The sequence below is a fragment of the Hippocampus bargibanti genome, linkage group LG07, assembly GCF_051943395.1.
Source record: "Hippocampus bargibanti isolate YZ-2025 linkage group LG07, ASM5194339v1, whole genome shotgun sequence".
Lineage (NCBI taxonomy): Eukaryota > Metazoa > Chordata > Actinopteri > Syngnathiformes > Syngnathidae > Hippocampus > Hippocampus bargibanti.
This window is the reverse complement of record NC_142740.1, coordinates 25,490,200-25,505,595: the sequence shown is the minus strand read 5'-3', so window position 1 is coordinate 25,505,595 and position 15,396 is coordinate 25,490,200. Positions and strand designations below refer to the sequence as shown.

Genomic DNA, 15,396 nt, shown 5'->3' with positions numbered 1-15,396 from the left:
TGACCAATTCGCAGCTCAATTTTTTGCAGATTTTAGACACTTTAAGTCATTTTTATTGGTGTTTTGCATTGACTAAAAATATCATACTATTATTTTTATTTTTTTTTAGATGCTATCAAATGTTTTTCTGATTTCAGTTTAAAAAAACAAAAAAAGGGACGTCGGTTGTCCTTTAAGGCTTACAAAATTAGAAAGTAAAAAATTATGTTTTATGGGGACCTCGGAATGGATTATTCTCATTTTAATGGTTTCCTATGGGAAATTAATTTTTGGGATACACACTTTTCGCCTTCCACACTCTGTCTGGGAACCAATTAAGTTCGTAAGCCAAGGTATCACTGTATCCACATTTTTTTTACGATCCAAGTTCCTTACTATGCTTGAATGCCACATTATGAGATTACAATGGGGGTGAATAACTGTCTGAATGTGTATTTATTCTTGTGGAGTGTGTTCATTTTGAATGGATGAATCATTTATGATGAATAAAAAGTGACTCTGCTTAGAGTGAAACTGCCCAAGTCACATTCCTGTGGAGTTTGGCCACTTAGTGACTCTTATTCCACAATTTCTTCTTGTGATTAACGTCTTTTTTCATCCCTTCTTAGTTTTGTCCCCTTTTCTCGTGTGCACAAAGTCCAGCCCGAGGGCCAAATGCGGCCCATGGTCAATTTTCATCCGGCCCGCAGACTCCCTCATAAAATCCAAAAACGTCAGGCCCTTCATTTATAAGCGCCTTTCAAAACGCTCAAGGACACTTTACAGTCACAGGATATTTTTTCTGCAGGTGAGCAGCGGCAGCCATATGCGCCAGCATTCACTCAACCCGGAAGTAACTCAAATAGATAGAAAGCTAGCGAGCTAGCTAATAGATACAGTAATAATAATAATACATTTCATTTATAAGCGCCTTTCAAAACTCTCAAGGACACTTTACAGTCACAGGATATTTTTTCTGCGGGTGAGCAGCGCCAATGTTCACTCAACCCAGAAGAAACTCAAATAGATAGAAAGCTAGCTATTTAGCTAGCTATAGGAGTCATTGACTCATTGAGCGCCGCAATTTTCTAAAATGGTGGATTTTCTCCTTTTTTTCTAAAATGACAACAATCAACAGAAGAGCAATTACTTCTATTAAGTAAATGTTCTATGGTATTATAATTAAAGAAATAAACTGTACTGTATAATAAAGTCGGTTTATTTACCTTTGTGATGGTCGTTGATGGCTTGATGGAATGGAGTGGCCGCTTTCATCAGCATTAAACACTTTAGGAACGTATCCTTTCACCATCTTGAGGAATGATCCCTTGTAGGTGCTTTCTCTGTGATAATTTTATCTAGTTCCTCATCAATTGTGTTCTGTTTAGCTGGGTTGATAGCTTTTTGCATCAAGTGTACAGATGGCTTGTGCGGGTTGTTTGTGGAGGCTTATTGATGGGATATTTTAACCTTGCTGTCTACACTCTGCCTTTGAACAATCAAAGTTGAAACTCTCTCACTGTCGTCTGCCTGTCTCTTTAATGTTTAAACCACCTTTACTCACTTCTGCGTTCTTGACCATTCACGTAGCTTTAACCAAAGACTGAGGGCGGGGAATAGAGGACAAAAACAGTAGGCTGCCATTTTGTTGTTAGATGAACAGGCTCGTTCGTGAACGACACATCACTCATTGAGGCAGCTCCGTGTACGAAAAAAACTCGTATGCCAAGGTAAAGTTTGTATGCCAAGGTAAAATTTTCATAAATTTAACGTTTATAAACCAAAAAGTTTGTAAGCCAAGGGGTTCGTAAACCGAGGTATCACTGTATATGATCTGCTATACCCCGACCACTGGAATGCACTGGTCCTGATGAGAGTGGTTTGAGGGTGCGCATGACCCAGGAGATATGAAGACCCCCTTCTTCCTTGCCCTTGCAGTGAACCTTCTCCTGGAACCCATTTCGTGTTACACCCCCCCCCCCATCCCACCCACCCACCTGCTATGAAACGAGACCTTGCCGAGCAGAGAGCGCAAGTCAATGGTCAGGAACAATCTAAATGTCTGTCAGCGTGCTGTGCAACTGCCAAGAAAGCAAAGCAAGTGTGCAGCAGTGTGTGCTTTGGGGGCCCCTCTTTTGTGTCTGCGTGGGTTCCCCCGTGTCTGGAACTCAAGTATCATGATGCCTCTTTATCTTTTTTAACTTGATCAGGGGTTCTCAAAACGTTTAGTCCAGGGACTCCTTACTGGGTTGACATTTATCCAGGGACCACCTTGTCATGCAAATGGCGATTAAAACTAAGTACCGTACTATGTACCGCTAAATGCTGTCGTCATAACAAAATTGGCTATGATATGGAAAAAAATAGATTTGGATATGGATTTGATTTGAGCACAAAAAAAGGTGAACATGAGTTTTTTGAGAAAACCGACGATAGGATTCACGCACACACGTGCACACACACATGCACACACACACGCATATGCACACAAACACACACACACACAAACATGCATACACACACGCTCACACACACAGACACACACACACACATAAACACACACAAACATGCATACATACAAATACACATGCGCACACACACATGCACACAAGTATACACATACACACACACACAAAAATGCATGCGCACACATACACACAAAAATGCTTACACACACACAAACACACAAAAATGCATACACACACGCATACACATGCACACACATTCACACAGACACACGTGCACACACACGTTCACGCAGACACACATGCACACTGACACACACACACACACTATTACGCGTTTTTATGCTTTGTGGAGACCACTTTTCGGATCATCACTTCTGGGGACCACCATTTCCAAATGTGCACACACGGACACACACACACACACACACACACACACACGAAAAACTTGTGAGGACTGATCAAAAAGTCCTCACTACGTATGGTATTAAATCACGCTGGTCCTCACGAAAATAGCCATAGATGAGAAGGTTTCTTCCGCCGTCATCTGTACAAATTTGAATTTCAATTTGAATTTCAATTGAATTTCAAATTTGTACAGATGACGGCTGAAGAAACCTTCTCATCGATGGACCACTCCTGTACGACAGAGCTTACACAGACGAAAAATAGCCATACTAACTCACACACACGCGCACACACACACACACACACACACACACACTAATGCACACACAAACACGCTCGCACACACAGACACACCCACACGGTTGCCAGCAGTGATAGTAAAGGGCTTTGGGAACAACGCTGGAGGTGTGATCATACGGTCACAGCTGGTGGCGATAACCTCATCATTATGCTCAAGGTACAGCTGACACTTTCCTGTCAGCGATTCGGTTATTTATTACAGCGTCTCTGCCAAGAGGTAGGCCACACGCACGCGCACACACACACACGTTTTCCCTTTAAAATGCTATAATTGGCTTCATGCTGCTGCAACGTCAACGCAGATGAATACGCTGTGTTGAAGATTCGCAGTCACTTGCCATTTGGAGTACTTCATGGTATTTTCATGGTAAATTGCTGGTAAGATCCAGTGGAAACCCCTCCATATATTTGCGGTTTGCTTTTCACCACCAGTTCACGACTCTCCGTAGATTCGTAGAACCTATCATTAGTTGCCGCGTGAATGGAAAAGTCAGTTTACCGAGCTTTCTGTAATGCAGCTATATTGCCACTAGATGTCAGCAAACACCTGGCTAATACAAAACCAGGAACTGGTGCCAAAGAATTGCGTTGAACAGAATGAGACTAAAACCCAAATAAAACTAACGAAATAACCTAAACAAACAAAAACAAATCTTTTTTTTTTCAATAAAATAAAAACGAAAATGCTTCCAAAAATTGACGGAAAATACACCTATTAATAAGTATAAAAAACTCGATTTCATATTTAAACTAATAAAAACAAAATCAAAACACTTTACAAAATAAAAAAAAGCATTATAAACCGATAAACGTGGTCTAAGAATCAATTTTAAAATAAAAAAATATAAAAATATATAATTTTATAATTGTAGTAACTATTATGACAAATCCAAAAATATTACAACCCCGATTGGGGTGATTTGTATTTTTCCTGTTGTTGGGTGGCCTTTGTTTTACAATTGTAAAATATGACCCATCGATTGGACAATGAGTTTGTGTGTCCTTGTATTACAAGTAATTAATAATTCAGTGCAGTTGAAAGTGAACCCAATTTTTTCCAATTTTTTCCTTTTTTCACACGCCTCTCCTTGAACTGGAGAAGGTATCAATAGAGGCAGTAGTGAACATTTTTGCACAGTCCCTATTCCCAGCAAAATAAATGAATAATAATAATAATAATAATAATAATAATAATAGTGCTTCCCCTCACATTGTCACCGATATGTTGTTTCTCCTTTGACCCGAAATGGTGTTAGTCACGAGTAATGGCTGAACTTTGAGTGATCTTCAACACTCATTAACGTACATTTCCTGGCAGACAGGAAGTGCATGACTCCAGCAGAACAATTTTTTTCATTTGTGCCAATCAGATCAAATTCTTTACACTTGGTGGCAACCCTCTGAGCCGATATGTGCATTGAATTACAGTTTCATTACAGGTGTTGATTTGAATTGTGAAACGGTAACAAGTCGGTGTTTTTTTGTTCAGGGCAGTGGATGTGACTGCACGCTGAACAGAATATCGAATAGGACAATATTTGTCGTCTAAAACCAGCAGTCTTCATTAAAGCCATTGTGGTGGAAAACAATGACAAAAACACTGCAGAGGTATATTCTATCATCAACTACTTCAGTCCCAAATGTATAAATTAGATCGTATACATCGTTGTACTAAATTCATCCTGTCTACTTAATAACTAATGTTAAAGGCGGAAGTAGTCGCCGAAACATGTCAGGTATTTGAACACCGACAATACACTGTCTGTAAGTAAGGAATCTGCTTAACATTAGATCGTATACATATTTGGAATATTTGAAAGTTTTATACTGGAATAATTTATGATACAATTTCCATATAACAATGACCACAGAATGATCACAATCGCATTTGAAAAGCGTGTTTAATTTAGCTACTTTATATTGGGAGACACTGCCATCTAGTGGAAAATATAAAGGCTAACAATGAAAATATTTGTCAGGAATTCTTGATCGGAAATGGACAAATACTGAATCACTCGTAAATGACAACCCCGGAAATGGTTTTGAATTGTCACTTTTAATCATTTAAAATGTAAATATTCCACAAACTATGATCCAAAAAGTTAAATATAATTTCAATTCGTATTCTAATACAGTATTACCATTAAAGTAAAGAGGTTAGAGTTTATTTTATTGAAGAAAAAAAAATCATGTACATGTAAATGCGCATGCGCGGCATGACAAGCTTGTCTCTTCATTAAGAGGTATCACTTCCGTAGTACTCAAGCTACCATTATAAACAAAATTTGGAGTGTTCACTCACCTAATATGTTTTTGGAGTGTATGAGGAAGCTGAAGTACTCGAAGAAAAACATAGCAAACGTCCACACAAGAAGCTTGGTTTCGAACCCCTCAAATTGAAGGCAAGTGTGCATTCCTAACGACTCACCATGGTGGAAAATGAATGAACACAAAACTGAACAAAATGTGACGAGTCCTACAGGGATTAAAATGTACGGAAGAGGATTAGGGCCACTGAAGTATTTTTTTTTCTTCAGTGGCCCTAATCCTCTTCCGTAAAAATGTTTTGCCTGTGTTGGATTCATCAAAACACTATAATGACTGCATCATAAATGAAGTAATATAATGCAAGGTGCCTGATACTGTCGATGTTTGACCGCAGGATCTGCACACAGGTTGATCTTTATTCCTCCAGTTGATTGGAAAATCTTGTCACATTTTCGGTCAACCTGTGAATAAAAAAAAAAATATATATATACAGTAATCCATGGCGACCAGGACGACCCGCAATAGACGAAACCAAGTCATTCTGCATTTTTTTCTATTCTAAACGTTTTTTTTTTCATGCAAAAAAAAATCTATGATGCACTGAAATCGCGATAAGCAGATACCAGATACCTAAGATATAGTAGCGAGGGATCACTGCTCACTGATAGCTATCTAGCTAGATAACTAGATAGATAGCTAATAGATAGCTAAATAAGCAGCCAGCTAGATAGCCAACTAGTTAGCTAGATAGCACAAGTGACCGAGAATGTCCCATTGTCTCAATGTAAAAATATGAGTAGTGATACCTCGGCTGACGAACTTAATTGGTTCCCAGCCAGTGTGTAAGGCGAAACGTGTGTACCCCAAAAATTAATTTCCCATGGGAAATCATTAAAATGAGAATAGTCCGTTCCCAGGTCCCCGTAAAACATACTTTTCTATTTTCTAAGCCTTAAAACTACACAAAATATACATTATTTTATGTATAATAAATGTGCTGTGGTATTATAATTAAAGAAATAAACTGTACTATATAATAAAGTCGTTTTATTTACCTTTGTGATGGTCGTTGATGGCTTGATGGAATGGATAGATTTTTGCATAAAGTGTCTCAAGGAGCTCTGGGTTGTACATCTTGGAAGTTGTGATATTGCAACATCAACGGATGCAAGCAGACACACTAGAAACATCATTAATAGCTGGTTCCCTTGCTTGTCCTTTCATTTCAATTTGAACTGATGGCTAGTGCGGATTATTTATGGAGCCTGATTGATGGGAATTTTAACCTTGCAGTCTACACTCTTTTGAACTATCAAAGTTGAAACAAGTCCAAATGTCACTGTTTTCTATCCATTTTGTCACTCTCTGTCGTCTGCCTGTCTCTTTAATGTTTAAACCACCTCCCCTCACTGCTGTGTTCGTGACCAATCAGGTGGCTTTAACCGAAGACTGGGGGCGGGGAATAGAGGCTAAAAAAATGTCGGCAGCCATTTTCTTTTTTTTTGGAGAATGGCTTCACTCTCTCTGTCTGGACCCCCCCCCCCCCTCACTGCTGCATTCTTGACCAATCACGTGGCTTTAACCGACAACTGGGGGCGGGGAATAGACGACCAAAATAAGCCGGCTGCCATTTTCTTTTAGGAGAACGGGCTCGTTCGCGAACGACACATCACTCATTGTGGCAGCTCCGTGTGTATCCCGAAAAATAGTTTGTATGCCAAGTTAACATTTTCATAAATTTAACGTTCGTAAACCGAAAAGTTCGTAAGCCAAGGGGTTCGTAAACCGAGGTATCACTGTATATGCATACTTTTAATGTCGGTAAAAAAATAAACATTTATTTTGTTCACAAATAACTTGCAATTATACTCTATAGAGTATAATATTGCTACTATATACTGTTGCAGACGAACATAAACACAATAAAGCCCAAACATCCACAGGATTTCCCAGCTATTTCAAGTATCCAGTAACAAGAAAGCATCTTCTCCGAATTTGAAGCCATTGTTTTGATTCTGGAGCAAGGCGAAGACGTCCTGGCGTGACGTCACGAACAAGGGGGCGGGACCTTCTGAAACTGGCCACTTCCGGTTTCAATATTTTGCAGTTTCAGCACACTTTAAGTCATTTTTATTGGTGTTTTGCATTTCACTAAAAATATCATACTGCATATTTTGGGTATTTTAGATGCTATAAAACATTTTTCTGATGTCAGTTATGAAACAAAAAAGTGATGTCGGTTGTCCTTTAACAACAGCTAAACTTGGAACAAAGCGCTAACATGGAAAAAAGGGAAATACTGCCCCTTGTGGATAAGAAAATAATTCCCAGAGGCCACAGACAGCGCTTTATCAGCACCCAAGCATGAAAAAAAACCAAACCCGAACAAATTAGGCAATGGCACTATACGGCATATTCTCAATTCCTGAATAAATTTGTGAAGGGCAGTGAATGAGTTAAGACGTTTTCTATAAGATATTTGACAGTAATGACAATCAAAAGATTTCTTACCTTATTTGTCCTGATTTCGTTCCTGTCAGAACACAAAGCTGATTATGGTCTGTGGTCAAAGCTTCACATTGCGTCTTTACATGCATACAAACACTTACTCTTCCTTTTTTGCAACCAGCTCACACACATGCAGCAGCTACAGCAAAATGTAAGGCCTGAGGAGGCTGCCACAACCAACAGAAATTTATAACCTGAGGAAACAAAGATAGTGATTGTTATACCAACGATAATATTTGAAAAAAAATATTGTAACAATGATTGGCTCACTTGCACAGACAGGCCTAGGGCCGTGCCAAAAACCCGACGACCCGCACGTGACCTCGCCCGAACCGATTCTCAAGAAGCCGGGGTGACATGTGAACTGACACGTGGAGTTGGCTGTGTGGTTTCCTTCTGCACAGCGAAGGTATCCGTTGGGGTAGATTGGAGGGGGGCATTGCACAGCCGGCGGCACGGAGGCTTCACAGGGACATATAGTGATACCTCTGTTTACGAACCCCTTGGCTTACGAACTTTTCGGTTTACGAACGTTACATTTATGAAAAGTTTACCTTGGCATACAAACTATTTTTTGCGATACACATGGAGCTGCCATAATGAGTGATGTGTCGTTCGCGAACTAGCCCGTTCTCCTAAAAGAAAATGGTGGCTGACTGTTTTGCCCTCTATTCCTCACCCCCAGTCTTCGGTTAAAGCTACGTGATTGGTCAAGAACGCAGCAGTGAGGGGCTGGGGGTTACAGACAGAGAGTGAGGCCGTTCTCCCAAAAACAAAATGGCGTCTTCGGATAAATCCACGTGATTGGTCAAGAACGCAGCAGTTAGGGGGGGGGGGTGTTTTAAACACTAACGAGATAGGCAGACTACAGAGAGAGTGAGAAAACACACACACGAAAGGGAGACGACAGAGCTTGAAACAAAAAAAAAAAAAAAAGCGAATTGATGAGAAAATGGATAGAAAACAGTGAAATTTGGACTCGTTGCAACGTTGATAGCAGACTGGAAGGTTAAAATACCCCATCAATCAGGCTCCACAAACAACCCGCACAAGCCATCTTTACACTTGATCAACCCAGCTAAACAGAACACAATTGATGAGGAACAAGGTAAAATTATTGCAGAGAAAGCACCTACAAGGGATCATTCCTCAAGATAATGAAAGAAGAAGGTTACGTTCCTCATCAGGTGTTTAATGCAGATGAAACCGGCCACTCCATTCCATCAAGCCATCGTTGACCATCACAAAGGTAAATAAAATGACTTTATTATAAGTATAGTTTATTTCTTTAATGATAATACCATGGCACATTTCATCACTTTGCTGCTGTGAAATGTAAATTTCTCCACTGTGAGACTAATAAAGGCATATCCAATCCAATCCAATCCAATCCATTTATTATACGTAAAATACGGTCTATTTTGTGTAGTTTTAAGGCTTAGAAAATTAGAAAGAAGAAAATTATGTTTCATGGGGACCTGGGAACAGATTATTCCAATTTTAATGGTTTCCTATGGGAAATAAATTTTTGGGATACACACTTTTCGCCTTACACTGTCTGGAAACCAATTAAGTTCGTAAGCCAAGGTATCACTGTATTATCAATTTTAAAAACCAATATCAAGTCATAATTAGTGACTCCAAGTGACCTTGAAGCCTAACGAAGTGCCCTGTCGTGTTGTCGTCTCGGATCCTGACCTGTTTGACATGCGTCCTCTTCCGAGCCCGGCTCATACAGACAGGTGACATGATTGACAGCCTCCCGGCACCTTCCTCTTCCGCATATAGTCGCATTGCATTGAGCTGTAACGGAAACAGCACAATCGCAATGAATTAAATTGTTTCTGAAGCTGTAACTTGAAAAAAAAGTGTTTAACTCATTCACTGCCATTCTCGAATTTATTCGGGAATTGAAAATATGATGTGGATGGAGCTCCATTCCCTAATTTGTTCGGGTTTTGGTTTTTCTTGCTGAGGGGTGCTTATGAAGCGCTGGTTAGACCTCTGGCAATTTTCCCCCTACCACCAGGGGGCAGTATTTTCCTTTTGTACAGCCTCCCCCACTTGGACCTCAGATAACTCCAGACTCACATAACTTAGGAATTAACTATTTTTTTCTGATGAAAGAAGAGAGCCTAAGGTGTCTTACGCTGCATTGAATGTTCACGTAGTCCTAAAAGTCAATACTCTGTGGGTCTTGCAATTTGAGTGAAAATGACTAACACCCTGGCACCGTAGTGGACACCTTTTTGCACATCATCTGGCCATGAATGAGTGAAAAAAATAATTTATTCATGTGATTTCTAGATAAATGGATGATAATAATATAATAATAATAACAACAACAATAATAATGATAATAATAAATGTCATTTATAAGCACCTTTCAAAACTCTCACGGTCACTTTACAGTCACAGGAATCTTTTTTCTGTGGGTGAGCAGCGGCAGCCACACGCGCCAGCGTTCACTCAACCCGGAGGTAAGTCAAATAGATGGAAAGCTAGCTAGCTAATAGATTGTTAATAGCTAGCTAGCTAGCTGTATAGCTAATAGATAGCGAGCTAGATAGCTAGCATGCTAATAGATAGCAAATAGCTAGCTAGCAAGGTAGCTAGCTAGATAGCTGGAGGGCCAAATAACAAAATTGAGCGGAAAAGAGGTGCCGTTCAAATGTTTGCATATCGTTGTCTTAAGAAACATGAAAATGAGTTTAGAAAACTCTAATTGAAGTTCGAGTTGGACATTTCAAAATTGTCTATTAACTAAAAAAAGAATATTAATAATAAGAATAACTTGAATACAGGTATCTGTTTATTTTACTTACTCAAGTAATAGTTTGAGAGACTTTTTTTGACCTGAGTCTAATCATTGTAAATTAACAATAGTCTTACTTGCTAGCTAGCTAGCTAGCTATTAGCTATCTAGCTACCTATTAGCTAGATAGCTAGCTTTCTATCTATTTGAGTTATTCCGGGTTGAGTGAATGCTGGGGAATGTGGCTGCCGCTGCTCACCCACAGAAAAACTTAGGTTTAGATTTGAAAGGCGCTTAGAAAACAAATGTATTATTATTATTATTATTATTATTATTATTATTATTACATGATGAGAAGGTTTCTTCAGCCGTCATCTGTACAAAAGTGAAGGTTTCGGACGTTTCGCCTCCTATCCAAGAGACTTCGTCAGCGAACTAAAGTCTGACTGGTCGTATCGGCCCCATTTATATATCCCTAATGTCCAGACCTGGTGGCGCCGGACACAGCTATGATAGGTCCCTACTCTCAGGTTGGGGGGGGCGCGGGACCCCCCCCTGTGGCCCCACTGATTGTTCCTACATTCCTGACTAACGATTGGCCTATTACCCCCACTCCCCCCGGTATCACCTCATCAGCATAACGACCCTCATCAGCATTGCGAAAGTTGCCTAACCTGTTTTGCCTGAGCAGGCTATTGTATGAACGATCCAAATTGAACCTCACACCACCAGACCGGTTTAATGAAGGATTTTGTTGTTTTATAAGAATCGCCTCTTTTACCCCCCTTTCAAACCATCTATGTTCTTTCGCTAAGATTTTAACCTCATTGTCGTCAAATGAGTGGTTAGTAGCTTTTAGGTGCAAATGTACTGCCGATTGAGGCCCACTAGTATTATCCCTGCGATGTTGATAAAGTCTTTTTTTGAGAATTTGTTGAGTCTCCCCAATGTACTGCTCTTTACAATTTTCATTCTTACAATGTATGGAATAAACTACATTACTTTGTTTTTCATTTGGTAGCCTATCTTTTGGATGCACTAATTTTTGCCTTAACGTGTTTATCGGTTTGAAATAAGTAGGAATTTTATGTTGCCAAAGGACTCTTTGTAATTTTTCAGAAACTCCTGCAATGTACGGTACTGCTACTCCTCTCCTTTTAGAATCTTGAGAATTATTGGTTTCGTTCGCTATTCTTTCTTTCTGACATTTGTTGAATGACCACTGAGGGTACCCACAGTTAGTGAGTGCTCTCCTGATATGTTTTGACTCCTTTTCTCTACCTTCAGTGCTAGTTGGTATTAGTTTAGCCCTATGCTGGAGGGTTCTGATAACTCCTAGTTTATGTTGTAAAGGGTGGTTAGAGTCAAAAAGTAAGTATTGGTCAGTGTGCGTAGCCTTCCTAAAGACTTCTGTTTTTAGCGCTCTGTCCTCTTTTATAATTACTTTACAATCCAAGAAGGCTAGTTGGTTCTCTTGAATGTCCTCACGAGTAAATTTAATGTTGAAGTCTACAGAGTTGAGGTGATCTGTGAAGGATTGAATTTCTTGTTTTTTAATTATGACAAAAGTATCGTCCACATATCTAAACCAGTGTCTAGGTTTTGTCCCTGGGAAGGATGTGAGGGCCTGTTTCTCCATCTCTTCCATGTAAAGATTAGCCACTATGGGTGAAACTGGTGAGCCCATAGCACAACCATGGATTTGTTTATAAAATTTTTCCCGAAATTGAAAATACGTAGTATTAAGGCAGATTTCTAATAATTGGCAGATGTGATCCGGTTTCAGTTTGGTTCTTTCATGCAGAGAAACATCCGCCAGCAGCCTCGTCCTCACCACTGAGACTGCTGCTGGGGTTGGGACAGATGTAAAGAGAGAAGTCACATCGTATGATGCCAAAGTTTCCTCAGGTTCCAATATGAGGTCTTTGATCCTCTCTACAAACCCTGTGGTGTTCTCTACGTGGTATTCTGTGTTACCAACCAACGGAGCTAAAATAGTTTTTAAATATTTGGCTACATTGTATGTAGAGGAGTCAATGCTACAAACAATGGGTCGGAGGGGGAACCCTTCTTTATGTATTTTTGGCAGGCCATAGATACATGGCGTGGCCTCTCCCGGGTATAATCTAAAATACATCTGTTTATCTATATGTTTTCCTTTCTCTAGCTTTTGGAGACAGTCAATCATTTCTTTCTTGTATCTATTGGAAGGGTCCCTTTTTAGTTGCTCATACGTGTTAGAATCACTGATTAACCTATTTATTTTGTCTTCATAATCCAATGTGTTGAGCAGCACTGTGCATCTGCCCTTGTCTGCTGGCAAAATAGTAATATTTTTGTCTTTTTGTAGAGTAGTTAACGCCTTTCTCTCTTCTAATGTTATGTTGGACGGAGGAAGTTTGGCACTACTGAGAAGAGCTGATATTTTAATGCGTAGATCATCTGCCTCTGCATACGAAAGTTTGTTATTTTTAATAGCCGATTCAGTAGCTGTGATATAATCTATTGTCGGTATAGTTTTATTATTACATGACTATGATGTTTGTCTATCTTATGTGTCACCATTTTCAACAAACTTAAATGACCTTGATAGCAGACTGCATATTTCCCGTATCGACACTTCTCGTCATTCCATTTCCCTCGATTGGCTCCGTCGTTGACGTAGAGCTCCACGCAAACAGGCCAGCTATGGTTGTTATTGGGCTCGTTCTCCGCCCATGACTCCTTGCCGACCCACGTGCTGTTATTCCCGATCCAGATCCATTTTCCGTTCTTCTCCATTCTGGTGATCCCCAACCAATAATACGGACTGTGGTTCTTATTTGGCAAGAAAGAAACCAGGGCGGAGTTCTCGTCCTGGCTCTGGATGACCACCATGTCAGTGTAGTACGTTTGGCACCACTCTCGGGCCTGCGTCCATGTCATGGTGGTGTTGGAGTAGTGATACGTCCAGCAAAAGGTGGCACCTATTAAGGACCCCCCTAATATGAATGAAAGAGCAAAACAGTGATGATCAATTCAAACGATAAATTAGAATGTATTGTATTGTACTGTAAAGTGGTATTTTTCAAAAGACATACTTGGGGTTAAAAATAATCAGAATCAGAATCGTCTTTATTGCCAAGTACGTAGAACACACAAGGAATTTGTTTCCGGTCAAACACGCTGCACTAGTATCATCATTAAAAAAAATTGCAAATAAATCAATAAACAAATAAATAAACAAATACATAAACAAATAAATAAAAAAGATAAATAGGTAAATAGGTAAATAAGTAAATAGGTAAATACGTAAATAAGTAAATATGCAAATATGTAAAATAAACATGTAAATGAGTAAAGAAACAAAATATGTAAATACAGAAATAAAATAAATAAATAAATAAACAAATAAAGAAAGAAAATGTGTAAATAAAGAAAATATGTAAATAAATCAATACAAAAATAAATAAATGAACAGACAATAAAATAAATCAAAACAAAATAAATAAATGAACAGAATAAATGAATAGATATGTAAATAAACGAAGAACATATATAAATACAGTAAAGTCTCGTTATATCGATATTCAAGGGAGTCCGAAAAAATATCGATATAACCGGGACTATCGATATATCCGGGACTATCGATATATCCGATCCTGTTTGCATGTAATTTTCTCCGTGCGTGCATAGAAATAGTATCGATATAACCGGGACTATCGATATAACGAGACTTTACTGTACATAAAGAAACTATGTAAATACATAAATAAAAGTCATTTTTATTGGTGTTTTGCATTTGAATGAAAACATCATACTGCGTGTTTTGGGTATTTTAGATGATATAAAACGTTTTTTTCTGATGTCAGTTAAGAAACAAAAAAATGACATCTGTTGTCCTTTAAGTTAGTGTAATAATAGGTTCGAGTCTGGAGTAGTTTGTGGCTACCTTACTTAATAAAATAGCCAAGTGAGTGTGATTTGGGTACCCACCAAGTAGTAGTATCAGCATCCACTTCATTTTCAGTCAACCTGCCAAACAGAAATATCGACAACAATCACAACTTATCGTCACTTACTGTATGAGATAGCGTTCACCCACCTGGGATGATGGAAGCATCTATATGAGAATTTTTTTTTTTTTTTTTTAAATGTTAAAGTTGTTGTCATTCCAATGAAAACGGCCGTCGACTGCATTTAGCTGCGGTTCATGTCAAGCTCTTATGGGATCTCAACACAATACCTGGATGTTTCCACACAGAGTGAATCCAAGTGATGATTGATGGCCACTCAATAATGATCGACTCTGATAAGAGAGTGGATGTATGTCACACCCAAATTTTTTTCCCACCCTGAATAGTAGCACTCAAATGCTTATAAAAAAAATGTCCTGGTTGTTTTTGTTAAATTGCTAAGGCTGTCACATTGGGCCTTGCTTTAGTATTGGATTGGATTGGATTGGATATGCCTTTATTAGTCTCACAGTGGAGAAATTTACATTTCACAGCAGCAAAGTGATGAAAGGAATGAAAGTAGAAAAACAAAATACATGAGCTGCTGGAAAGGCAGCCATTTTCCTATTCTATTTTCCTTGGTTTAATGTTTTCCTACGTTTAGTAGCATTTTCCTTCTTTCCACGCATGTAAAGTATGTATAGATATAAAAATCATATTTCAAATATAGACTCTAAAGGTTTATGATAGTTTGTAGTTACATAAATTGGCTGATTTA

The 15,396-nt window shown here is 38.9% G+C and overlaps 1 protein-coding gene across 1 annotated transcript; it reads right to left on the bottom strand.

The window, feature by feature from the left end:
• Positions 1 to 5,728: 5,728 nt before the first annotated feature.
• On the bottom strand, positions 5,729 to 14,686 carry sell (selectin L). The gene is made up of 7 exons (XM_089001642.1): positions 14,659 to 14,686; positions 13,269 to 13,664; positions 9,627 to 9,731; positions 8,199 to 8,390; positions 8,030 to 8,122; positions 7,932 to 7,953; positions 5,729 to 5,881 (listed from the first exon to the last, which is right to left on the bottom strand). The coding sequence occupies exons 1-7, from the start codon at positions 14,684 to 14,686 to the stop codon at positions 5,836 to 5,838; spliced, it is 882 nt and encodes a 293-aa protein (XP_088857768.1). The 3' UTR covers positions 5,729 to 5,835.
• Positions 14,687 to 15,396: the final 710 nt, after the last annotated feature.

Bases quoted from the DNA above. Each gene is read 5' to 3' on its own strand.
- sell (XM_089001642.1), bottom strand. From the start codon at position 14,686: ATGAAGTGGATGCTGATACTACTACTTG. The intron at 9,732-13,268 runs GTCATTTAAGTT...TTTCCGTTACAG, and splicing joins ATATGCAGTCTGCTATCAAG to CTCAATGCAATGCGACTATA. The intron at 7,954-8,029 runs GTAAGTGTTTGT...GTGTTCTGACAG, and splicing joins CTGGTTGCAAAAAAGGAAGA to GAACGAAATCAGGACAAATA.